At 39.2% G+C, this 24,839-nt stretch overlaps 3 protein-coding genes across 5 annotated transcripts in view; 1 reads left to right on the top strand and 2 right to left on the bottom strand.

Moving 5' to 3' along the window:
• Window positions 1–7: 7 nt before the first annotated feature.
• LOC113677235 (mitochondrial import inner membrane translocase subunit Tim17-B) lies at window positions 8–3,147 on the top strand. The gene is made up of 6 exons (XM_027194001.2): window positions 8–109; window positions 210–309; window positions 1,003–1,060; window positions 1,133–1,261; window positions 1,987–2,097; window positions 2,431–3,147. Exons 1-6 carry the CDS (start codon window positions 84–86, stop codon window positions 2,538–2,540), a joined length of 534 nt encoding a protein of 177 aa, XP_027049802.1. The 5' UTR covers window positions 8–83; the 3' UTR covers window positions 2,541–3,147.
• A 281-nt stretch (window positions 3,148–3,428) lies between these two features.
• Window positions 3,429–11,123, bottom strand: LOC113677231 (protein Cryzl2). Of its 2 annotated transcripts, XM_089207675.1 has the most exons (13): window positions 10,748–11,116; window positions 9,874–9,970; window positions 8,731–8,789; window positions 7,730–7,795; window positions 7,518–7,627; window positions 6,650–6,731; window positions 6,212–6,307; window positions 5,883–5,965; window positions 5,548–5,605; window positions 5,404–5,443; window positions 5,114–5,127; window positions 4,879–4,998; window positions 3,429–4,174 (listed from the first exon to the last, which is right to left on the bottom strand). In XM_089207675.1, the coding sequence occupies exons 1-13, from the start codon at window positions 10,991–10,993 to the stop codon at window positions 4,106–4,108; spliced, it is 1,140 nt and encodes a 379-aa protein (XP_089063801.1). In that variant the 5' UTR covers window positions 10,994–11,116; the 3' UTR covers window positions 3,429–4,105. The 2 variants fall into 2 exon arrangements, 1 of the variants encoding a protein (XP_089063801.1); XR_016186972.1 differs by lacking the exon at window positions 5,114–5,127 and having other exon boundaries at window positions 10,748–11,123.
• A 374-nt stretch (window positions 11,124–11,497) lies between these two features.
• LOC113677233 (creatine kinase, flagellar) overlaps window positions 11,498–24,839 on the bottom strand; it is a 13,495-nt gene continuing 153 nt past the window's right edge. Inside the window, exons 2-5 of one of the 2 annotated variants that reach the window (XM_089207673.1) lie at window positions 23,063–23,555; window positions 15,273–15,391; window positions 14,487–14,541; window positions 11,498–14,155 (exon numbers count right to left, since the gene is read on the bottom strand). In XM_089207673.1, the coding sequence (XP_089063799.1) occupies window positions 11,899–14,155; window positions 14,487–14,541; window positions 15,273–15,324 (2,364 nt within the window). In that variant the 5' untranslated portion in view covers window positions 15,325–15,391; window positions 23,063–23,555 and the 3' untranslated portion in view covers window positions 11,498–11,898. The remainder of the gene's footprint in view (window positions 14,156–14,486; window positions 14,542–15,272; window positions 15,392–23,062; window positions 23,556–24,839) is intronic. The other variant, XM_089207672.1, reaches the window with a different exon arrangement.

The raw sequence follows: 24,839 nt of genomic DNA, 5'->3' as shown, positions 1-24,839 counted from the left end.
AAATATTGACCAATTGAATACAGCGATATAATATTGTTGCAATTATTGCGTCACAACCAGGTTAAAAACGTGTACGATCCAAGATGGAGGAATATGCAAGAGAGCCTTGGTAATTTTATGCTTCCTTGCCCCTCTGATTTCCAGGATTTCTTCACAAAGGTTATTTTTAGAGGAATAATGACTGAATTATGTCCTTGAATTCTTTGTAGTCCTTACCGAATCGTGGATGACTGTGGAGGAGCGTTTATGATGGGTGCCATCGGTGGAGGAATCTTCTCGTTTGTGAAAGGATGGAGAAATTCGCCGGCTGTAAGTTTCGTTCCTTTACCTTTTTTTGTATGTAGATTTTTTCTGTCCGATGTTATTCCGAATAAAGTCGTAATTCGCATTGTATATAACTGAACCAGTTACTCAAAATAAACTTCTTTCAGTTCTAATGGATCGTGGTAGTCTGTACTGATTCTAGATCAGCTGATGACAAACTCGATTACAGCATTACAAAATGTGATTTACCCTTACATCTATGACGATAAACTGTGAGACATATCCTAGGGAATTTATCCACTGTCATGAAATGATATACATACTTAAGTTATACTTGATTTGGTGGCTACGGTAGATAAAAAAATGAATATCGACCTTTTATGATATTTAATGGTCATGGCAATGCACACACGTGATAATGTCACCATGTGTACTCAAACAAACAAAGAGTATGATTGTAAAGAAAAATTCATGCTAGTCCTGCATACTAAATCCAGTTCCAAATGACTTTTTAATACTTGAGAAAATTCTTCTGTTGACGAGTATGATACATTTTTGAGGAGATTGGTTATGCAAATAAAGAAATTTAAAATTATCACTATGGGATGGTACCCAGACAAACTCTCTGTCCTTTCCAACAAAAAAATATTGGGTCATCTCAAGTATACTGCTTCTCTAAGGATTATATGACTGTTTAAGTGCTCATGATTGGTCAAATAACTCTGGTATTTCTTGTAGGGGCAAAGACTTTATGGCAGTATTGGTGCTGTCAAAACAAGAGCACCTGTTCTTGGAGGTTAGTGCTTCAGTTTACAGGCATTACAGTTTACTCAGTTTTGTATGGCTATTGAACAGTTTATCATTTCAGGTAATTTTGCTGTATGGGGAGGTTTATTTTCTACATTTGACTGCTGTCTGATGGGAATACGAGGCAAAGAGGATCCATGGAACTCAATAGGTAGTGGTGCTATCACAGGAGCTGTATTAGCAGCAAGAGGTGAGTTATCAAGTTATGAACCGCATTCCTCTCTAAAAGAGCCCAGAATATAAAGGAAATTTTACTCAGTTTGCAGCCTGACATTTTTGGGATATAATATATCAGCAGAAAAAAAACCACAACATTTAATGGTTATAGTTATTAGCAATTATTCAACAATTAGCACGCATTGGATATGAGATGGTAATAGCATGCATCAAGTCCATTATAATGTATCTCTTATCCAACAAGTGCAAATGCAATAACTGTTTCATTGAATTTCATTAAATCCTTTACATTTCGATATTTATAGCTTTACAAAGCAAAATTATTCAGCTCCACAACACTTAGCATAAATTATGCATTTCCATATAAGGTAACTCAGAATATTGGCCAATAACTGGAGAAGAGTGAACCAATCAGAACACCAGAAATTTTTTATTCAGAGTTGAAAATATAATAATGAAAAATATGTAATGTAAATTTGGCTTGATACATGTAGTGATTTCTTCAAACTCATCATGCTTGACTTATCAAGCAAAATTGACTTATCTACTGTATTTAGTAATTTTTATCAGTTGTCTATGAAAAGGGAGATGGTTGCTATTATTCAATGGTAATTGTTAATTTTGAGAACTAACCATAGAATAGAACTGTGTGACTCTGTTTGAGGTACATTACATAACCACCAGTGGTGATCAAAAATGGTGATGCAAAATGTAACTAAGTTCTTCTGCGATCTTTAGGTGGACCATCAGCAGCCCTAAGATCAGCGGCATTAGGAGCTGTCCTGTTAGCGTTAATTGAAGGAATAGGAATTGGAATTACAAGGATGACAGCAGAGCAATTCAAACCAGGTTTGTTCTCAGAATTTTTTAATGCCAAAGCTCTTTATAAATGTTCAAGTGTCTTTTCTTAGTTTTAAAATGTGGAACAGCTCTGTAACTTTTACAGTGCCTTTCTCCAACCAGGAGTATAAATGGTATCAGCAAATTGTCAGGGAAGCCTGATGAAATGCTGGGGGGTAAACCTTGCGATGGACTGGCATCCCATCTAGGGAGGAGTAGTAACACCCCTAGTTAAAGACTTTACCAGACTTTACATGTGGGATCAAGTTATAGCAAACTGGTAACTGCAGATCAGTCATGACTTTAGGTACTCATTATTTAACTTTCTTCCTTGCATTTCAGTCATGCCGCAGCCCCCAGACCCTGCACAGTTACCTCCAAAACCATTCAACCCTACTCCGCAACCAATACAGCCAGCATCAGAATTTGATTATCAGCCACAGTATCAATAGGAAAAGATATACAATACAATATGACAACTTTTCAAGTCAAATTTTTGAGGATTTTGTTACTGATGTTACAAGGCCAGCTATCCAGTCTGTGTTTAAGGAACAATGTTGAAAAAGGCAAGGGGTACTTGTTGTTCACCATCCTCTAGAAGCTCAGGCTGAAAGGACTGACAGATGAAGAGGCAAGCCTCATTGTGGGAATTTAATTTTGGAAGTTGTGTTGTTTGCTGTTGTCATAAAAAAGGAACAACACACAAACATTTGCCAAACATAAAATTGCTTCACTTAAACTTGATAAAGTGGCAATAGAGGTGTGGTATCAAGTGGTATGACTTGTACATATACATGGATACATCATGAATTTGTGACTAGGGATGTTGATACTTGTACAAATAGGACATGTTTGGTTGCTTTGGGTGGCAACATATTGGAGCACATTTGCTTTTAAGTAGTTTTTTTTTTATTCAATATCTGCGGTGAATGCAACTGTTGATAAGCTGACAAGCAATGGGCAGATAACACAGTCACTAGTGTTATGTTTCAGACTGAATTTATTTAGAAAGTAGTGGAAATAATTTGCAAAAAATTAAAGTTAATATGTTTTCAAGTATACTGGTGTGGTAAGTGGTGTCGTAAAACCAAACATCATTTTAACGGGCTGCAGCACAATGCCATTTTTATTCAGTCTATTTCTTTGGAATCCAATACTAAATCCATTGGAGGAAAAGGTTTAAAATAAGTTCATTACAGGAGAAAATATCAAAATGGGAAGAGTCAACCAATTTCAAGAGGGGAAAACTATGTTTAGGGGTAGGGGAAAAAACAACTTGGGCTAAAAATGACCAAATTATGGGTACAATTTTCCCAGATGCACAATAAAAGCTCCAATTATTAATTCCAAATATCTTATTTATTTTTATGTCAAACACTATAAGAAATGGTTAATTCTTTTTAGCAGTTCCAGTTTTTCTGATAGTGACTGTATAGACAAATGTTTTCTATCAGTTTGCTTTCAGCTATCTAATAACAAATTGTTTTTCTTATAAATTGTATTTTCCAAAGATTATTTTACATGTCATCTTGTAGATTGTTTTAAATATTACTATACAGTACTGTTGTATTTCACCATTTGTTCTAAAAACATTAAACATATTAAGTCAACTTTTCAAAAAACTAATCACTATTTTTTTCAAAGTACAGCAATCAAAAAGTCAATAGTTTTGGAAAGAGCTCCCTGACTAGTGAACACCTTTGGATGTATGTTGATAACTTAAAAAAAATTTAATGTCACTGCAGCTGTAGAGCAAACTGGGGTATGAAATGGCCTATCCTCTCAATTTTAATTCTTTTAACCCTTTATCTCCTATGAGTGACTGGCATCTAATTTCTCCTTACAATATCAGCCCTGAATCAAACATTAAGGTCATGAGGATAAAGGAAATGATCAACAACTAAAGAACTCTTGACTGTTAAACAAATTCTCCTTTTCAGACCCTTAAGAAATGTAAAGGGAACAGTATGGAGAATATGCATACTGATGTTAGGGTGTAATGGGTTAATCAACCCATCTATCTTGTTTTTATCAACACTTTTCCTGTTGATTTCCTTTGCATCACAAACTTGAATGCTTCATTTGCCTGAAACAAAGAATAAAACAGCATTTGAGTCATTCTGGTATAACAGAATACAAAGTAAGCTAGAGTCACAATATGTGAATTCCCTGTTGATGTTTTGTTGCAGTGATCTATAAAAAGTTTGAGCCAGCTGCTTAAAACCTAAAATCTAAGAGTGACCACTGTCTAATTTCTCCTTCCAGTAAAACTGGTGAATCATACACAAGATCATAAGCATAAAGAACATGATTGCCAACCTAAGAAGCTTTGATTGTTTAAAAAATTCTTCATGTCAGTACCAAACAAAATGTATAAAGAAGAGTAGGGAGAAGATGGATACTGATGTTAAAGTAAAAGAAGTTGAGAAATTTGTATTATATAATAAGCTCAGTTATGCACGCATTCTGATTGGTTCTCACTTATGATCTATTGGAAGACAGACGTATAGATGACGTCATCATTAAAAATTTTTTTAATTCTTTATTATATTTAACAAATAGATTCCAAGTTGCCATGCGTCTGTTCAGTAATAGATCACAGAGGATGTCAAGATGTGGTAAGAACATCAGTGACACACTTTGCTGTGCCTCGTGTGCCACTTTTTTGTTCTTACACGTACCACATTTTGACATCATCTGTGATCTATTACTGAACAGATGCACGGCAACTTGGAATCTATTTGTTAAATAGAAAAAAGCAATAGTCTATTCAAGTGTTATGTTATTTACCTGGTCTAATTCAAACTCTCCAGAAACATGTGGTCCTCTAAGCTTGCCTTGTTCAAGAAACTCCAGTGATTTATTCACAGAATCTCTAAGTAATGCAGGGTTATATTTCATGTGGGCTCCCTGGAAATTGAAAAGCACAGTACTGTGGCAATGTCATGCAAATAATGATTCATAACCCAAAAGAAAGGAAAAATTAAGGTTAAAAATCGGACACTAACTGGTGGACTTGACTTACCCAAAACAAACCAGCTATGGAAAAAGGACAAAAAAAGAAAGAGTTTTTTCAGTCTTTAGGTCTTTTGATTTAAAGAGCCAGCTTCATCTTTAACAAAGTGAAGACAAGTCTGAAACTCAACTGTTTCATACTTAGGATCAATCATCACATTGCATATATATGTTATTTACAAGAAGGGTGTTAGTATGGAATGGTTACAGGCATGCTATAAGCCAATTAGATTTGAGGATTTAAGATTCCAGCCTGCTGAGATGCTTCTGAAAGAAAATGAACACTTATTTTAAACTTACCTGCTGAGCAGTTTTTCACCAAGAGAATATTTGCTGGGATCTGAAATATCACAAAAGAAAAAACAATTTGGAACCAGTCATAGCATTATTTCATACAATGTGTTGCATATTTCAAGAGCAATGTTATAAAAAATAGGTTCACACCTGAGGAATTTCTCCTGAAGCGAACCCAACAGGAAGAATAACACCTCCCCATGCAATGCTTGAAAGGAAAAAAACAATTGGAAGTTATTCACATCATCATGTTTGCTACCATCATGTAATACAAAATTGTTAAGAAATTTGGGTTTTGTGGAAATCTGGCCATGAACAGATATAAATGTCTAACATGACATGTCTAAAACTTTATTTCTGCCAACAATGACCCAAAAAACCAAGATTCAAGCTACAAATATTTATACCTTTGTAGTGTCTGTAGTGTCTGTAGTGTCAATCTTACATAAGAAATTTATTATCACAAAAAAAAACATAACATTTACCATTTCAGACACTCTGTAAATACTTTTCCTCCAACAGCTTCCATGATAACATTTGCACCTTTTCCACCTGTCAGTTCTTTGACCTGCCACATTATAAAACTTATCAGAGATGAAGAGAGTGTCAAGATCTCATTAGTTATCCTTCTTTATGCCGGCCATACAATTCTTGTAACTTTGTTTGGAGAATTTGGTGTTGGATCAATAATTATCTCCTAATCAATTTTCTTATTCATTCTCATCATTTGTCTGCTTGATATTGTATTGATATTGTAAGGAGAAATCCTGCCTTGGTCACTCATGGGAGTTAAAGGGTTAACAGGAAAAATTACCTTATCTTTGATACTGTCTTTGTTGTAATCAATTGTGGCTGACGCTCCCATTGTTGTAACAACATCAAGCTTGTCCTTACTTGCAGCTCCAATAACCTTAAAAACAGAGCCAGGCTCTTGTGAGGATCTTATGACACACAATCTTTAGAAGTTTTATATTCCCCACAACCAGACTTGTAAGCTTATCACAATTCTAAGAGTAGGAAACAAACAGGATGCCATTCCATCAAGTTTACTCTCAAGGAAGCCATTGCTCAAAAGATGCAGGTTATAAGCCAAGATCTTGAAAGTTAGGTTTAGTAAAGTCCTCTAAAACTAACACATTGAAATCTTCACAAGAAAGAAAGAATCCATAGAGATCTCTTAACTCAAGTCTGGGGGGTTAATCAGTCTCATGTATAGGGGCTCCTCCGAGGGTGAACCCACTCAAGAACAAACCTTTGCTCCCAGTGCATTTGCTGCTAAATCAACTGTTGCCAATCCCAATGCTCCTGCTGCAGCTGTCACTAACACTGTTTGACTGCAAATAAGACAAAACAGGCTTTGATTTAACCTTTTTAGTCTCACAAAACCAACATTAATTCTACTTACTGTCTAATCTGCCATCAGGCATTCTTCTCACAGAAGAGCATTGCAATGCAAGATTCAACACTTCCCTGAAGAAAGAGAACACCTGATCATATGTTCTTTTCTGTCAGGAATGTGACATTAAAGCAAAGAAATATCTTTAAGTTGAAGCATCACCATGACATGAATTATTGTGCCTTTTTTTGTTTCAAATTTTAACTTGTCTTCTGAACAAGACCTACTGATCAATTTATCAATTTCACTTGTAACCTCTTAAATTCTTGGTTAGAACAATATCAAGTCTACTTATGAACCACTTACAAAACACAACATGTAACTCTTAGAAGTTATTAGTGTGTAACTTCTAACAACAAAAATATTCCTATGATGCAAACATAAAATTATAATACACATACATATCAGCCAGAGGGTGTTATATCAATCAAACACAAATTCTTTGATGAGGGCTTAACTCCCATGAGTGACCGAGACAGAATTTCTCCTTACAATATCAATACAATATTAAGCAGACAAGTGACAAGAATGAAGAAAAATATTAGATAGGGGATTATAAGTTGATCCAATACCAATTTCTCTAAACTAACATGAGATCTTGGGAGTTTCAGGGTTAAAAGAAAATGTTTGGGAGCTCAAAGGGAGAGTTACAAATCAAATCTTTAGTGTTGAGGGATTGTGATAAAATAACTAATTATCAAGTCTTCATGGTGCAGATATTTACCCAGGTTTTGTGTTTGACTTGGATGCGAGTCCAACATATGCCGTACCATATGACACTGCAAGTGCTGCAGCTGAACTATATTCAACACTGGAAGGAATTTTCCACAGACCCTGGAATCAGCATACAGGCTTTTGAATTAGAATCTAGTGCTAATGTAAAAACACAAATTTCCTGAAATGCATTTATTTGGAAGATCTACAAATTAGACTCACGCTCTGTTCTGCAATGCATTCCTCAGCAAAACCACCAATTGGTATCAGACCAAACACTCTATCACCCTGAAAATCAAAATGTAAGTCAGTAAATAATCCATTACACCCAAAGAGTGACCAGAGTGTTGTCTCTTGACAACAATACTGCTGAATCATTCATTTAAGATCATGAGAATAAAAGAAATGATCAAAAATCAAAGAAGCTCTTGATTGTTAAACAAATTTTCCTTGTCAGCACCTTAGGAAATGTATAAAAAACAATATGGAGAATGTGCATACTGATATTTCAGTGTAAAGGGTTAATGATTGAACCCTCTAACTGTCAAGTCATAGTAACCCTGAATAATTTTCGCATCCTATGCTTACTTAAAGACCAGGGATGAGGAGGAGTAGTTAATAATCTGAGTAATTGAGAATCTGATGTAATTATTAGTTATTCAGTCTGCTCTCCAGCCAAAACTGGCCCACAAGACACTGATGGAAGCTTATCCCAGTTTCTCTTACATGAAGAAACTTATAATAAGAGTTTTCCTCCTTCAATGGATAGGATATTACCGGTACCCCATCCTGGCTTACAGTAAAGTATCTCATCAGGCTTTCCTGACCGTTTGTGGCTCTCCACTTAGTGGAAGAGGGGAACCATGAGTGTAACGTGTCTCACCAAAGGGTAGAGACATACATGTTGTGGCCTAATAATTATCACACTCCACTCCAGAGCATAGGTCCCATTTCAAGACCTTAGTAAGATATGATGGCCCAAGGAAAAGGCTACTTAATTCAATGTTTCAGGTTAAATTCCTCACCAGGTTATGTTGTGTTCTTGGGCAACACACTTTGCTCTTGTACTTCTCACAGTGTACATGGTTACCAGAAAACTTTAAGGGCGAACTAACTAATTGCATAAGGGAAGGAATTCTCAACTTGTTTCAAGGCAATGAAATCTGTGAGAGCCTTGTGGAAATGGGTCATTTAGGGTCCAGACTTGATAAACACACAGTCACCTTTGATAACTGTTCTACTCCTTCTCCAGTTTCAATCACTTCACCAGCTATCTCAGCACCTGAACAAACAAGATACACAATCTTGATCAAGAAAGTAGAAAGAAATTTTATATATCTCCAGCTCTCTAGGGCTTGCTCCAGCTATACCTCTTTAACCTTTTAACTCTCAGAAGTGATTAACATAAAACTTCTCCCTACAATATCCATACATTGTTCAGCAAACAGGTGATCAGAATATTCAAACTTATCAGGTAGAAGCTGCTATCTTGATCTGGCACCAAGTTCTGGGAGTTAAAGGGCAATTTTCCAATCATTAATAGCAATATTAATAAGGGGTGGGTACCAACTTTGGAATGGGGTAGATACCAATTTTGGAATGGGGTGGGCACAAATATTGTTATGGGATGGTTACCAGTATTAGAATGGGGTGGGTGCCAATATTGGAATGGAGTGGGTACCAATTTTGGGATGGGGTGGGTACCAATATCAGGATGAGGTGGAGAAAGAGACAAAACTAAGAAAGGCAATTAACAGAAACTTAGTTACAGAAGAATTAAGTTATCAAGAACCAAATAATAAGCAAGTGTCCCAGACAATCTAGTTTGAGAACTTTGTTACATACACAATACTGAGACTGGGATACATGGGAAAGAAAATATGAGGAGAGACAACAAAGGTTTGATTTGATACCTGTAAATTAAGCAATAGACTACACTTTCTATCGCTGAAAAGTTAAAACTTTTAAAATCACAAGCTGGAAGCTGTCAGTTTACAAACTTTTTGGGTGCCATCCCAATGTCTCAACTTATAACAGGAAGTGTGATCTATTGCTTTCATAAAATAACTATGGGTTTACTACTGCAGTTACCCTTTCACTCCTAATATCTGGATCATGAAAATTCTCTTTACTGTCTGTGATACATTTTCTTTACATTTTGTTCTGAGAATGCGGTGTTACATCAAATGACAGTCTCCTAATTAATATGTTTTGCTGTTCTCAATACTTGACTGCTTGATATTGTATTAATGCTGTAAAGAGAAATTTTATCTTGGTCACTCCAGGAGTGAAAGGGAGAAACAATATGTTTTTAAGCAATAAGGGCATTCATAGTATCTCATTTATTCTACAATTATAAAAAATACCTGGAATAAATGGTAGATTTGGTTTATCTTGATATTTTCCCAGACACATAAGTATGTCAGCAAAGTTGATACCACAGCTGTGGACGGCAATCCTCACCTTAAATAAAATAATTAACTACTTTACATCGGAATTGATGACATCTTCACAAACATTATTATTGTTTCAGTACTTATATATCATTTTCTTTTACTGAGGGGAGGGGTGGAGGGGAGGGAGAGTGGTTATCCCTTTAGTAGAGAGAGATCTCAGTACAATTAAGATTCTCCCTTCTTGCTATAATACATTTCTCAAGCAAAGAAATTATCCTGTCATGTTGATGGTATTTATTCAATATTGAAGAAAAGAAGCCTTCATACCTTCTCCTCACACTCAAATAATACTCTTCAACTTGCCTGAAAAGGGAAAAGGATGTCTGCTGCCCCGCAAGCTAACTTCAGGAAATAGCTGATTTTCCACCCTACCCTCCCTCCCTCAGCAAAAGAGACTTCTTTCAAAACTTCCTCAAATTCTTTTTGAAAAACCAACGTCACTAACGCATTAACTCCCTTATGAAAAAAGTTTCGGCCCTATCCTTCATCCTCCCTTCCCCTCTTAGGGGGGAGAAATATAAAACAGAATAGCACATATCTTAGCAAGACGATCTAAACGTTAGGCTAGGTCTAACTATAATGACTGGAATAGCGCATATCTCAGCAAGACGATCTAAACGTTAGGCTAGGTCTAACTTTGACGACTGAGAATGCTTTCTCTAAGTCTAGTGCCACGTTTAAATGAAGTGGCCTTTGTTTTTTTGGGTGTCTGCAGAAAATTCGAAAAACAAAACACAACATTTAAATTCCGCGACTTCGAGAATACGGCGAATCATGAGGTTACCTGAGAGGCCTTGAGTTTCTCCGCTGCAGGGACCTGCTCTACGACAAGAGGTTTACCAAGTTCCTTGCACAAAGCGGCACGATACATTCTTGGTTTACCGAAGGTAGGTTTCACAGAAATAATCTCGGCATTTCTTGACGATATGCTGCGCGCCACTGGTCTCAAAAGTCTCTCTGGAACAGTCCGAAAGGCCGCCATCTTGGATCTAGGCAACAGTCTCTCACAGAAAAACTGGCCGCCTTCCATTTGGGTAAGCTAGGACTAGGACACTCGTCGGTAATTCTGAGTTGTTTGTTATTCAATACTTCTTATTTACGAAAAACAGCTCATTTAGAATTGTTTTCGGAAGAATTTAATAGCTGGCTGTCGTATGCTTGGTTTATTGCCGCAGGTTGACAATTTCATTTGCCTTACTTATTAAATTCAATTTGATAATAAAATCCTTAAAATTACCGCGTTTTGAGACTCCATAGAACAAACCCATGAGAAACAGGAATTTTCTAAAATTCAAAACTAAAATCAGAAATTTTTTTGTAACACAATCAAAATCTTCCAACCCCCTTCCCCCTCCCCAGGAGATGAATAGTGACTTCGCGCGCTCTACGCTTCGCGCACGAACCTCAGTTCCTTTCTTCGTCTTTTTTTCCAATGTAGGCCACGTTGCTTGGGGTTAGCTTTTTAAGTTGCTTTTGGAGAGAAAATCCGACGTTCTCGTGTTGGGTATATTTGCCCTGACACAAACACTGCAACTTGTAAAAAAGCCAACTTTTATTGTCTCGGTTTCTTTCACGACGCAAGCAATTCTTGTCAAAGTCTCCTTTCTTGCGTCTCCCTTACTCTGAACACATCGTATTTTGAACGTTGTATGAATTATATATACACGGTTTATGATACTGAAATGAAGTATGAATTGATCGACGGTATCTTCGACGGCGAAAATTGTTTCCTCTATAGACATATTATTATCAAATAAGGATAATGGTGTCTTGATTGTCTGCTCAAATATATTATCGTAAATATTACAATATTTGCACGTTTTAAAAGTAAATATCGGCATCCAGACTGTCATTCTGTGAAATCACACATAATCTTTAAAAAGAACAATTCAAAGCCTTTCAAAGTTCTCAGGCAAATTTCAGTGGAAGTCTCTTTTATGCTGGAAGCAAATCGTCCATAGATTTCCCATCCATGAGTCGCTTTTCCATCTGAACGAGAAGCTTGACGCCATCGACGACTTTCTGAACAAGTTCCACCTCAGAGAACCCCAGACGGTCCAAGTTTGACACGTCAAATGTGCCGTCAGTAGAGGCGGTGTCCACTCCTCCAGTGCCACGCTTCTGAAGTCGCAGCTTATTCAAGATATCTCCAAAGCGTGCGTCTTTCGCTAACCATGGAAGCTTGACATGCACGCCAGCGCGCAGGCCCGTGCCGAGATTGGAAGGGCACGTAAGCACAAAGCCGAGATGTTCATTCCACATAAACTCTTTGCCTTTATTTTTCATAGCATCCTCGATCTCTTTAAGACTTTTACAAAAGCGAGTGAAGACTTCTCGCATGTTCCCGCCTTTTTGCATAGATATGACGCGAGTGTGATCTTCCTCGTTTACCCACACTAACACGGTCTTCTCATCATTATGCCAGATCCCGCGGGCATCGGGCCAATCGCGAGCCATCCTAGAAGACAGCAGCAAAGGTGAAACTGGCTTATCAAATAGGAAATGATCCTCTATCAACTGATCTTGCTCCTCTGGGGTCATTTTGTTCAGGGGGTAATACTTTCCTTGTAAATCTCCTTTCAGCGAGTCCAACGCTTCCACTACGATCCTCTCAATCTCCCGTCGTTCTGCGCGGGTGCAGTGAGGTGGCAGTGTCAGACCCCGGATACTGCGCCCAGTCCTCACCCGGCAGGAGAGCACAAATTCCTCGTCCAGATCCTCTCCTCCAGTAAGATTGTCAGGATTCAGATCTGTCTTATGAAGGGCATCTTTGCTGTATCCATTATGGCGCCCCTCTATCACTGGGTCAAACAAATCTGCGAATACATCGTAAGTTTCTTCGTCGCCAGCCACACAGCCCACGGTCATGATGTACGGATGACCAGGGTTGTCCACACCTGTTTGTATGGCTTGGTCTAGGGTATAACCAGAGGGTGTTTTGAGAACGCAGAGCTGGTCGTAAATTTCTTTTGTTAGACACCTGGACATCCAGTTGTTATGCGTTGAGAGATCAGGGAAGTTACTTATCTTCTCCCTTTCATTTCCTTCACCCTCAACTTGGTCAGCGATGTCTCTGGCGCGTTTACCAGACATAAGCTCTTGATACAGGCTGGTTATAGGATTTCCAGCCTCGAGGCATTTCTCCATCTCAATTAACAGACGGACTCCATCCACAACACACTGCACCTGTTCCACTTCAGAAGATCCCAATCGGTCTGCGTTGGAAATGTCGTAAGTTCCTCCGACTGCTGCCGTGTCTACCCCGCCGACGCCACGCTTCTGAAGGCGAAGTTTCTCCAAGATGCTGACGAACTCTTGCTTTTGACTAAGAAGTGGGATTTTTAAGTGTACCCCTCCCCTCAGTCCTGTGCCAAGATTAGATGGGCATGTTAAAATGTAGCCCAGATGCTCGTTCCACATAAAACCGTACCCCTTAGCCTTAATAGCGTCTTCAACTTTGTTCAGTCCAGTGCAGAAGCGCTCGAAAACACCCTTCATATTTCCGCTTTTCTCCATCGAAATGACTCTAGTGTGGTCTTCCTCGTTGACCCAGATAAGAAAGTTCTTTTTCTCATTGTGCCAGATCCCGCGGGCGTCTGGCCAATCCCGCGCCATTCGGGATGCAAGCAGAAGAGGAGACACAGGCTTGTCAAACAAGAAGTGGTCCGCTATGAGCTGCTCTTGTTCCTCATCTGTCATCTTTGCCAGTGGGTAATACTTCCCTTTGAATTCGCCATCGAGCGAATCCAAAGCTTCGGTAACGAGAGATTCCACTTTGCGTCGCTCAGCTCTTGTACAATGGGGCGGCAGACCTAAATTTTTAATGCTGCGCCCAGTCCTTACGCGAGACGATAAGACGTACTTCTCATCAAGTTGTCCGCCAATCAGATTAGCAGGATTCAAGTCGGTTTTGTGGCGATCTGTTTTCTTGTAGCCGCCGTGTCGCTTCTCGATCACAGGGTCAAAAAGATCCGCAAAGACTTCATACGACTCCTCATCTCCGGCGACGCAACCGACCGTCATAATGAAGGGATGGCCAGGGTTATCAACACCCGTCTGAATCGCCACGTCCAAAGTAAATCCACTCGGGGTTTTCTTGCCACACAGTCGCTCATAAATTTCAGGTGTAAGGCATTTTGCCATCCAGTTGTTATGTCGTGACAAGTCAGGGAAGTTGCTCAGTGGAGGGGCACTAAAAATTCATTGAAAGTAAGATCAGTCAAAGGTGGGGATATAACTTAGTGACAAGTCCTTACGAGATGATGCCGGGATAGCTCGATCGAAGCCATAATTCATTTCGGATGACATAAAAAATAATGGTAACAAACTGTGTCGCTGTGATTAAATTTAGTACGACGAACAAAAAGTACAGACTCGAACTGCTTTCAGTTTGCAAACACAAGTTATTACAGCTAGGGAATGAATCGCAGTAACTTTTTTTGGAAGCAATACCAACAAAGTGTCGTCGCGGAGAACTTCAATCTTTTACTTTATGGGGAGGTACCCCACAGGACAATCGTTACCTGCTGTGGTTGGTAGCCTCAGCCTCAGAAACTGGTCCTTCATCAGGAGAGGAATCTAAAAAAGGAAAACACGAAGTCAAGTGAGTCTAATTAGTTACAGCGCTTTTCGATTGGGTGTCGTAAAACCAACACCCAAGTAATCACAACAGCCAATCAAGAAGACAGGAAAATGTCTTCAAGAGCCAATCAGAATTCAAAGTAAAAAAAAGTTGACTGGCCAGAGCGCAGGAAAACACGGGCGACTAAGTAGTGATTAGTTTTCGTTTTGCATCTGATTGGTTGAGAGAGTAGTGCGAGTTTCTAGACCAATCACAGAGCGAAGTTAAGTAAAACTAATGCAGTCTCGGATTACTTTCAGTACTCAATTGAAAATTTCTCTTTAATTCTAAACCCTTCTTCAGTTTCAACGTTTGTTTGTCTTTCTTCAACGCCTCCCTCCACTAAAAGCTCCGTGTCCAACATACCATCGACAGGAGTAGCTTTTGGTAAACTCCAAACCCACTAAATTGTCTTCCTCGATAAGAATGGAAAAAGACACATCATGGAACCTTTCTCCTGTTTAGATCTTTGCGAACCAGAACTCCGTCATTAGAGTGTTGAAATCAGTTTGGCATAAATCATGCAAACAGTTTATCGCTTAAGCCCTGCTTATTGAATTGTCCTTCAAGTTTCTGATGCATGATGAAAATGAAATTCATCTTACTGCAGTTCTCTGCTGATTTTGTTGTGTCCTTTCGCAAGGCATGTAAGTAAAATTCGCCACCCGTGAATCAGTAATAAACTCACCTTTCAAACTCGGAGAAGCAGAGTTGTGGAGTTTGGAGCCTCCACAACCCATCTCGATCAATTCCTCACTTGTCTGCTATAGTTGCTAAAGGTACAACCGCCAGGGTCTCTGAAACTTACTGAATACAATAAGCGCGCGCTTAGTTGGTTGTTACCAAGTAATCGACGGCGTCACAATTAATCAGCGCTAATTCTAATTAGCGCGTCGTCTAGATGATGAAATCGAGGAGAATTTCACTTAAATATTTATGAGAGACTAAGCAATTCTAACCATTAAATGTAGGTTTCTAAAATTTTCAGTTGAATTACATAACGGCTAAACTGACCCATTCTTAACTGACTCTGATAATGACTTTCGCTCAGGTTGTCGAAACGTCAGGCGCCACTATCGACAACAGTACTTCTTAGGACTACAATCACCCGGATGATCAGATTGCACGATTATCCGGGTTCTTACAAAATATTTCATTAAGTGTTTCGTCCAACCTCCCCTCTACTCAAAGTTAGAGTAATGACTGCAAAAAAAATATTTATTTATTAGACGCGAGCTGACATGCAAATTTGCAGCGGTTTCAAGTTGCATAATCTGATCACGTTCAAAACGTATTTGAGTTGTGAGTATAACAATAGTGGTTTGGTAGAAGAGGTTGTGGTTATTTATCGTGGTGAATAACAATTAAAGCTAAGTTTTTCGTTCGTCTCACGATGTAGTCACGCGGGATGTAGATCGCGACGTTTCGACTGCATACTGCTAGTCTTCTTCAGGCGATGAGGTCGACTGGTCATGCGTGATCTTATAAAGCATGATGCTCTGCTGTGATTAGTTGTTATTCAAAAGCTCTGATTGGTGCATCCTAGTGGTTTGACACCTATAAATGTCAGACTTGAAGAACTCAGAGGCAAAACTCCCAACTGACATAGCCTGGCCTCCAAAATTTGAAACGCCCAGTAATCATGATCAAAACTTTTTGGCGCCAAACTCGAGATTTTTACACTCCTTCGAGTATGAAGTGATCATGCTTTTGATATAATTATGCAAGCAGACCGTTCTATTACGCCTTTTTGTGCTTAGTGTTCTCTTTGCTCTAGGTCACTAATCCTAAAAAAAATTAGGCCATTTATAGCTCATCTATCCGCCGTTAATTAGGCGTACGTACAAACTGAGGGATACACATCTATTGGAAAGGCCAGAAATTCAGGTCAAGATGGAGGTGTTGGATTTTACAACTCCTCATCTGTGCCATTCCACAGACGAACGGATCTTGAAGATGAGAACATTGAATGCACCTGGATTGAGATTTTATTTCCAAAAACCAAAAGTTTTCTTATTGGAATTATTTACCGCCCTCCAGATTCTTTAAAGCATCTTTAAGCAGATTACAATTGCAAATTTGAATAAACACTTTCGACATTAGCATCAGAAAACAAAGAATGTATTTTTACTGGTGACAAAAACTGCAACAAGCTAACCATGAGGGACGGTTTACTCAAAAGAGCTCGTAGGACTAACTGTGAACTTGACTGGTCTGCGTACAAGTGACACCGTAACAGAGTGACAGGCCTTATTAAGAAATGCAAGGGCAGATATCATCTGGATATTCAGAGAGAGTGCCGACTCTCCTGATAAATTCGGGGCTGCCATTAAAAAGCTGTGCCCAACGAAGCGTGATACAATTATCAAAATAAAGAAAGATGTTATTCGTCTTGTCACGAGCGTGGGACAAAGAAAAAATTCTGAGTCCCCATGGGGAATCAAACCTCAGAACTTCGGATTCCGCGCTTCGATGCTCTACCACCGAGCCGCAGAGACTCTACGACGAGCGAGGTCTATTACGAAGTTCATATAACACGCGTCCTGCAGTACTGCTAGGATTAGCAATGTCGATAGCGTAATGTTTGTAGATATAAATAAGAGAGATGGTAAATGTTTCCAAGACTTAATTATGCCCGGGATTGCTGTGTGGGAAAATTTGACTTCTGAATTGTTTTAAAACTCTCATGTGAGCTATTCAAAACAACGTGAATCTTGACGTTAATTGTTGTGTGATTGAATTGAAGTATGCATTCATTCCACTCCACTTATGAGATGTTTGATTAGCGATGCCAATGGCAATTCCTCGCTTTGTGGATGGCATTGACTTGAAAAGATCATCCAGAATTTGTGGACCTAATTTATCGGCTTCTATCACATTATCCATCGTGTTCTCCTTATTCTATGTCACTGTGAGTCAAAAACATAAAACCCAGGTTTCAAAACATATTTAAAACGTTTACCATATTTGAGTCAATACGAAAATGAAACGATTCGGTCGTAAAGAGGCGGAATTGTCTGTGAAATTCAGGACAACTAAGACTTGAGCCTTTTCCTATTTTGGGATCCTATACAGTTTCTAAAAATCCTAGTGAGACGACTGAATTTTAACAAGAGCTGTAAAGTAAATCGCTTAGATATCCTTTCACATCGGTTAATTCCCCTTTGGAACTATTGATAATGTGAATGGACTAAAAATAAAGTTTTACCGTGTAAATACGAACAACTAAAAATGATTCTTTTACATGGGAACGGCTTTAAAGAAAAAACAACTTTTTTTCCGTCATGCGCTATGCGTGACTTGTTATTTCTTCCAAAGAAAAGATCGATTGCAGTCTTTACAGACTCAGCAAATCGTAACGTCCCGCATAATCAAGTGATAAAATTACTTTGTTGCTTCACTTGATTTACCATGTGCTTAAGTAAAAATGTTCGAAACGTGATGAAAAAAAATTCGGCCGGGTGAGATTAAAACGTACAACGACATCTAAAAAGTTATTCCCTTGATACTTCTTTTTCCATTCGGTTTCCCTTTTTAAACTATTGATAATATCAACAGGAGGGACTAAGAAGGGATACATCAACAATATATAGTTACATAGAGGCTCCTTCAAAGAAATTAGGCCATTTAAAACTGGTCAGTGTAAAAGGCAAACTGAAGACTGCAGACCGGGAGTAAAATACAGGCCGAGGGTAAAATGCGGACTGAAGACTGCAGACTAAGGGTAAAATGCAGACTAAGGGTAAAATGCGGACTAAAGACTGCAGACCAGGGGTGAAATGCAGACTGAGGGTAAAATGCGGACTAGAGACTGTAGACCAGGGGTAGAATGCAGACTGAGGGTAAAATGAGGACTAGAGACTGTAGACCAGGGGTAGAATGCAGACTGAGGGTAAAATGCGGACTAGAGACTGTAGACCAGGGGTAGAATGCAGACTGAGGGTAAAATGCGGACTAAAGACTGTAGACCAGGAATAGAATGCAGACTGAGGGTAAAATGCGGACTAGAGACTGTAGACCAGGGGAAGAATGCAGACTGAGGGTAAAATGCGGACTAAAGACTGTAGACCAGGGGTTGAATGCAGACTGAGGGTAAAGTGCGGACTAAAGACTGTAGACCAGGGGTAGAATGCAGACTGAGGGTAAAGTGCGGACTAGAGATTGTAGATCAGGGGTAGAATGCAGGCTGAGGGTAAAATGCGGACTAAAGACTGTAGACCAAGGGTTGAATGCAGACTGAGGGTAAAATGCGGACTAAAGACTGTAGACCAGGGGTAGAATGCAGACTGAGGGTAAAATGCGGACTAAAGACTGTAGACCAGGGGTAGAATGCAGACTGAGGGTAAAATGCGGTCTAGAGATTGTAGACCAGGGGTAGAATGCAGACTGAGGGTAAAATGCAGACTAAAGACTGTAGACCAGGGGTAGAATGCAGACTGAGGGTAAAATGCGGTCTAGAGATTGTAGACCAGGGGTAGAATGCAGACTAAGGGTAAAATGCGGATTAAAGACTGCAGACCAGGGGTAGAATGCAGACTGAGGGTAAAGTGCGGACTAAAGACTGTAGACCAGGGGTAGAATGCAGACTGAGGGTAAAATGCGGACTAGAGACTGTAGACCAGGGGAAGAATGCAGACTGAGGGTAAAATGCGGACTAAAGACTGTAGACCAGGGGTTGAATGCAGACTGAGGGTAAAATGCGGACTAAAGACTGTAGACCAGGGGTAGAATGCAGACTGAGGGTAAAGTGCAGACTAGAGATTGTAGAGCAGGGGTAGAATGCAGGCTGAGGGTAAAATGCGGACTAAAGACTGTAGACCAGGGGTAGAATGCAGACTGAGGGTAAAATGCGGACTAAAGACTGTAGACCAGGGGTAGAATGCAGACTGAGGGTAAAATGCGGTCTAGAGATTGTAGACCAGGGGTAGAATGCAGACTGAGGGTAAAATGCGGACTAAAGACTGTAGACCAGGGGTAGAATGCAGACTAAGGGTAAAATGCGGATTAAAGACTGCAGACCAGGGGTAGAATGCAGACTGAGGGTAAAGTGCGGACTAAAGACTGTAGACCAGGGGTAGAATGCAGACTGAGGGTAAAATGCGGACTAGAGATTGTAGACCAGGGGTAGAATGCAGACTAAGGGTAAAATGCGGATTAAAGACTGCAGACCAGGGGTAGAATGCAGACTGAGGGTAAAATGCGGACTAAAGACTGTAGACCAGGGGTAGAATGCAGACTGAGGGTAAAATGCGGACTAGAGACTGTAGACCAGGGGTAGAATGCAGACTGAGGGTAAAATGCGGACTAAAGGCTGTAGACCTGGGGTAGAATGCAGACTGAGGGTAAAATGCGGACTAAAGACTGTAGACCAGGGGTAGAATGCAGACTGAGGGTAAAATGCGGACTAAAGACTGCAGACCAGGGGTAGAATGCAGACTCAGTTCTGTAGATGAAATTTATGAACATTTCTGGTTTCTCTTAATGATTAAACTTAAAAGGAACTTAAGACTTTCATTTGCTCTTAATTTGTTTCAATTTAAGGAAGACGCTTCCATTTTTCCAGTGAATAAAAACACGTCACAGAAAAACTAAATCTAAGCCCAACATAGGTTAGGTTGACCATGATAGCCGCAGAGTCACCTCGGGTTAATACTGAGGTGAAACACCGAGCAGAATAAGAAAGGCAAACACCTAGGGATATATTTTTTTATACGAAATTTAAAAAACGATCTCTGGCTAAAACTTTTAAAAATACGAGCTTTCGGCTGTTTGCGCTACAGCCTTCAACGGGTAAAATGATAAAAAGGTAAAAAATATACTAGGTGTGAAGTACAAAGTAAAAAATTAAAAATGCTGATAACTAAGAATGTTTATTAAAAAGAATGTTGTATTGTCCGGGCAAAGGACAGGAATTGTGTTCCGCATTGGGGGTTAACTTGGAATGCCACGCTTCTAGTATTTTTCTTGTTCTGAAACCGCCTTTGTCAATAATAGATGCATTATCAAAGTCTAGTCACGCAATAGACCTTTTTATCATTTTACCCGTTGAAGGCTGTAGCGCAAACAGCCGAAAGCTCGTATTTTCAAAAGTTTTAGCCAGAGATCGTTTTTTAAATTTCACAAGATGTTTTATCCTGGCTGCGGCCCCTCTATCTTTTCACCTAGGGATATTGTTTGGAGGTTTTTAATCAGACCCTTATCTCACACTCACAAATTTGCATTAAATTTAATTAATTTACACGCCTAACTTCACAGCGCAAAACAAAGGTACGAGAAACAGGTTTTTATTGTCCAAGTAATCGAAATTGCCGGTGTGTGATGAAAGTCTATCACTACCACTTTCAAGGCCGAACAAAGTATATGAGCTACATGTATGTTAAAGCTACCTAATGTTGCTCAGCAGAACTTTTTATTCCTTAACAAGGGAAATGTATTTAACTGGCCGTGAACTGCACATTCAAACATTTACGCTTCTCGTTCTTACCTTAAAACAATATGTCAACGCCAAAACCATCTGAGGAAGTAAAGTTCGAAACATCACCATGACGATTATTGCCAGCCTCTCATGACTTACGCGGCCTCGATTCAGCTCACTCTTGAAGTTTTTTCGGGGAAGAGGTTTGTTTTAGAACCGAGTCTGCATTTTACCCCTGGTCTGCAGTCTTCAGTCTGCATTTTTACCCTCAGTCTGCATTTTACCCCTGGTCTGCAGTCTGCATTTTACACTGACCGCATTTCAAATTGTTAGATGGCAACAGCACTATTGATTACATCAGTTCTGTATTCTTTGGTTTTACATCAGTGTTCGGCCACATTATAGTGTTTTAAAGGCATGAATCTAAGAGGGTTTCCTCTCCTACCCTCGAGAAGAAGTTTTATCGGGTTAATGGCAACAATTACGAATGAATGAATTATTATTTCCGAAGGAACAGCCAGCTTTTAAAAAAAATTTGTCTTCCTCCGTCGAGTGTCATGCATGACTTGCCTAGAAAGAAACGGTTTATATTCTTATGTAGAAGCGTCACACATCGATGGCCTCCTTAGAGACTCATCAAAGTGTAAATGCATATTGAAGGGAGACGATTTCGATATTTCACTCTAAACTTTGCTGCTTAACTTGATTCACGATGCGCTCGTGAAGAACCTTACGCGGCTGAATGAAATAAACCGAAATTTAAATGTGGAAGCCAAAATATAATGTCACGAAATGCCTTCGCCGTAAAAATGAATCTACCTCAATTCTTCATTATTTATTCCTTTTTTTAACATGATATTTTAAAAGTTCTCATTACGTAACCAAATGGGATTTTTTTAAGTGAGCAACAAAAGATTACTTATGTCATCCTGCCGGCATAGCTGCACGGTATGTTTACAACAATGGAAATCTGTACAATGTTTCGATTTAGCAGAATCTATATTTAATAGCAAAATAAGCACTTTCACAATAAGTACAAGTCGCTTAGCTTTTCTATAAGAATTTGAAATGCGACGCCGCACAAGTTATCGAGCTCTTAATACCTAAAGGAATGCTTGGAATCTAATTAGGTTCTTGGTACGTTAAAAGAAATTAAAGAACCATTCTTTGGGAAAAACGAAAACTGTTGAAATTGAGGATCAATTTTCGATTCCCTTCCCTTTTTTTACGTGCATGAGGGGGTAGCATATTCGAGGGAATGAGGTACCCGAGGTGCCTTGGATTCTCCAGACAATAACCAATTCTTCAAGCTCAAGCTTGTTCGCTTTTTGACAACCTGAGTTAAAAAAGCTTACACCACTAGCATTTGAAATACATCAATCTCAAGTATATACTGTAAAGCGTAAAACATTAAGCGCTAGCAAGCCTCCTCATTTTAAAAAGTAAATACTTCAAAGCTAGATTTTACGCTTTTGCCAAATGACCGGCATTCGGTCAAGATTTTCAGAACACTGAAAGGCTTTTGTTCACCAGAAAATTGGATACGGACCCTCCCCTCCCTAAGAAAGGAGTAGGGACTACAGATGTTTGCTAGTGTGAACCACTAAAAGACCAGTAGTCTTTCAATTTTGGTAAATTTGACGAATCAAAGAAACTCAGCCAGTCCAAATTGCCACATATAGATCGTTTTCACTCACGTGACCAATTCCTTGACTACCGTTGCTACGCCGCCATATTGGTGTACCTCAATTGTAAACAAACTAGTAGCGTCCTTCGCGTGGAACATGGTTTTGTGTCTGATCGTTGGCTGTGGCAGCAAAAGTGGACGAGATAAAGGGTTGTACTTTGCAAGGGTGCCTTCTGTGGTCACAAATCAAGGCGAAGAGGCACAGAAACTATCCGAAGAAAGAAGATCGCGCCTGGACGGCCTTACAGATCACATATCTAATACTTGGTTTACGAAGGGCTTAAGGCACGAAAACTTAGTTTCTAGTACATGTTGATAATGAATCTTTCCTATTGTTTGCATTTGAGCCTCGACGATCATATTGGTAAATACTCACCTTGAAAGGCGGTGGAGCAATGTTCTGACTCAAAGCTGTCAAACGGGCGCACTTGACGAATACCACGGATTTGTTTACTGATATGATAAAGTTCATGCGCAATCACGTGATAAGGCATTTGATTATTTGGGTTATAGGAACATTTTTCGCTAAATTTCTGCGACGAGTCAATAAGATGATTCGTTGTGAATAGGAAGGAACAGTATCTCAAACTTCTTAAACTTTCCTGAACAATGCCAGAAAAACGAAATGTTTTGCAAAATTTAACCTTCCCCAGACATTTTAAGCCGGTCACACAGTTGTGTTTTCGAATGCCACATGACCTTCAACTTTTTCGCAGGAATGCTGTGATAAAGGGTTTGTATAATGTTTTTTCCATTTTCCCCTACAGCCTTTTGCGACATTTCCCCCTGAAATGAGAGAAGTTCGTCACCTCCTAAATCAGTTCGCCCCAAAATCTTCAACTTGTTTGCTTACGGTACCATGATTCATTCTGTCAAAAAATATGATATATTTTGATCAAAATGGATTTTCACGGCGCCATGACAAAGTCCCGATCAGTATGCTAATTCCTAGACGTGTTTACTGACGCATAACTAATGCCGATTAGGAGGGGGGGGGGGGCCGATTAATTACTCAAGAAGTCATTATCTTACTATTTTGACACTATTTTACGGTTATGTTCACAGAAAATCTTTGGAACTTGTTGTAATGAAATAACTGAACAATAATGGCTCCTTAGGAGCCAGAAAATATTCTTAAGCAATGACCAACCTATGCATTCCTTCTTTATGTACTTTTACCACCGAGTTGTCGGGGCCCAGCTCGCGAACTAATTTCGACCTGTCCCTAAGTCTTATTTAATCTCTGTTGATTCTCTTATAAAATCTTAATTTCATAAAAGTTACTTCACTCTGGATAACTTGGTCGACTGACTCAAACTCTGATCGATCACTCTTTCTTTGATTCTCCCACTACAAGTCTCTCACACAAAAATAAGCTCTTTAACAACAAGTTCGAGTCGCTTAACGTAGGAATTTGCAATGCGACGCCACACAAGTTATTAAGGCAGCAAATGGATGCATGCATGACCTCATTTAGATCTCGCTAAATTAAAACATTTGAAATCGTCTGAAAATCATTCTTTGAGAAAATCAAGAGATGTCGGAATGAAAATATGTTTTCAGGCTCCTTCCTTTTTTACGTTCGTGAGGGAGTAGCTTAATAACGAGAACGAGATAGCCATGCCAAGTTTGACTTCATATTTCCATACAGTAGCCCATTCTTCAAGCTCAAAAATATGCGTGGAATCTTGTTCGCCTTTTAACAAACGGAGTTAAAAAGCTGGCACCCATAGCATTTGAAATAGATCCATCTCAAATATATTATGTAGATTGTAAAACATATGCGCTAACAAGCCTCTTGAATTTAAAAAGTAAATGCCTTGAAGCTAGATTTTACGGTGCTGCTAAATGACCGGCATCCGGTCAAGGTTTTCAAATCACTGGAAGGCTTTTGCACTCCAGAAAATCGGATATGGACCCTTCTCCCCCCTTCCCCCTAAGAAAGGATTAGGGACTAGAAATGTTTGTTTGTGTTAGCAAATAAAAGACCGGTAGTCCTTAAATTTTGGTAAATTTGACTAATCAATCCAGACTACTACGTATCGATAACGAAGTGCTAAGCGATCCTGAACGGCCTTACAGATCACACATTTAAAGCTAGGTTTATGCCGGACTCAAAGCACCAAAACTGAGTTTCTAGTACATGATGATGA

The sequence above is a fragment of the Pocillopora damicornis genome, chromosome 5 (genome assembly GCF_964200805.1).
Source record: "Pocillopora damicornis chromosome 5, jaPocDami1.2, whole genome shotgun sequence".
NCBI lineage: Eukaryota > Metazoa > Cnidaria > Anthozoa > Scleractinia > Pocilloporidae > Pocillopora > Pocillopora damicornis.
The sequence above is the reverse complement of the archived record's forward strand: the minus strand, read 5'-3'. Positions and strand labels throughout refer to the sequence as shown.

What these genes read in the sequence shown, in the direction of transcription:
- LOC113677235 (XM_027194001.2), top strand. Translation starts at nt 84, where the DNA reads ATGGAGGAATATGCAAGAGAGCCTTG. An exon ending in GATGGAGAAATTCGCCGGCT is followed by an intron (nt 310 to 1,002) that starts GTAAGTTTCGTT and finishes TATTTCTTGTAG; the next exon opens with GGGCAAAGACTTTATGGCAG. An exon ending in AAGAGCACCTGTTCTTGGAG is followed by an intron (nt 1,061 to 1,132) that starts GTTAGTGCTTCA and finishes TTATCATTTCAG; the next exon opens with GTAATTTTGCTGTATGGGGA.
- LOC113677231 (XM_089207675.1), bottom strand. Translation starts at nt 10,993, where the DNA reads ATGGAAGGCGGCCAGTTTTTCTGTGAGAGACTGTTGCCTAGATCCAAG. An exon ending in AAATCTACCATTTATTCCAG is followed by an intron (nt 8,790 to 9,873) that starts GTATTTTTTATA and finishes TTGTTTGTTCAG; the next exon opens with GTGCTGAGATAGCTGGTGAA. An exon ending in TTTACAGAGTGTCTGAAATG is followed by an intron (nt 5,606 to 5,882) that starts GTAAATGTTATG and finishes TTTCCTTTCAAG; the next exon opens with CATTGCATGGGGAGGTGTTA.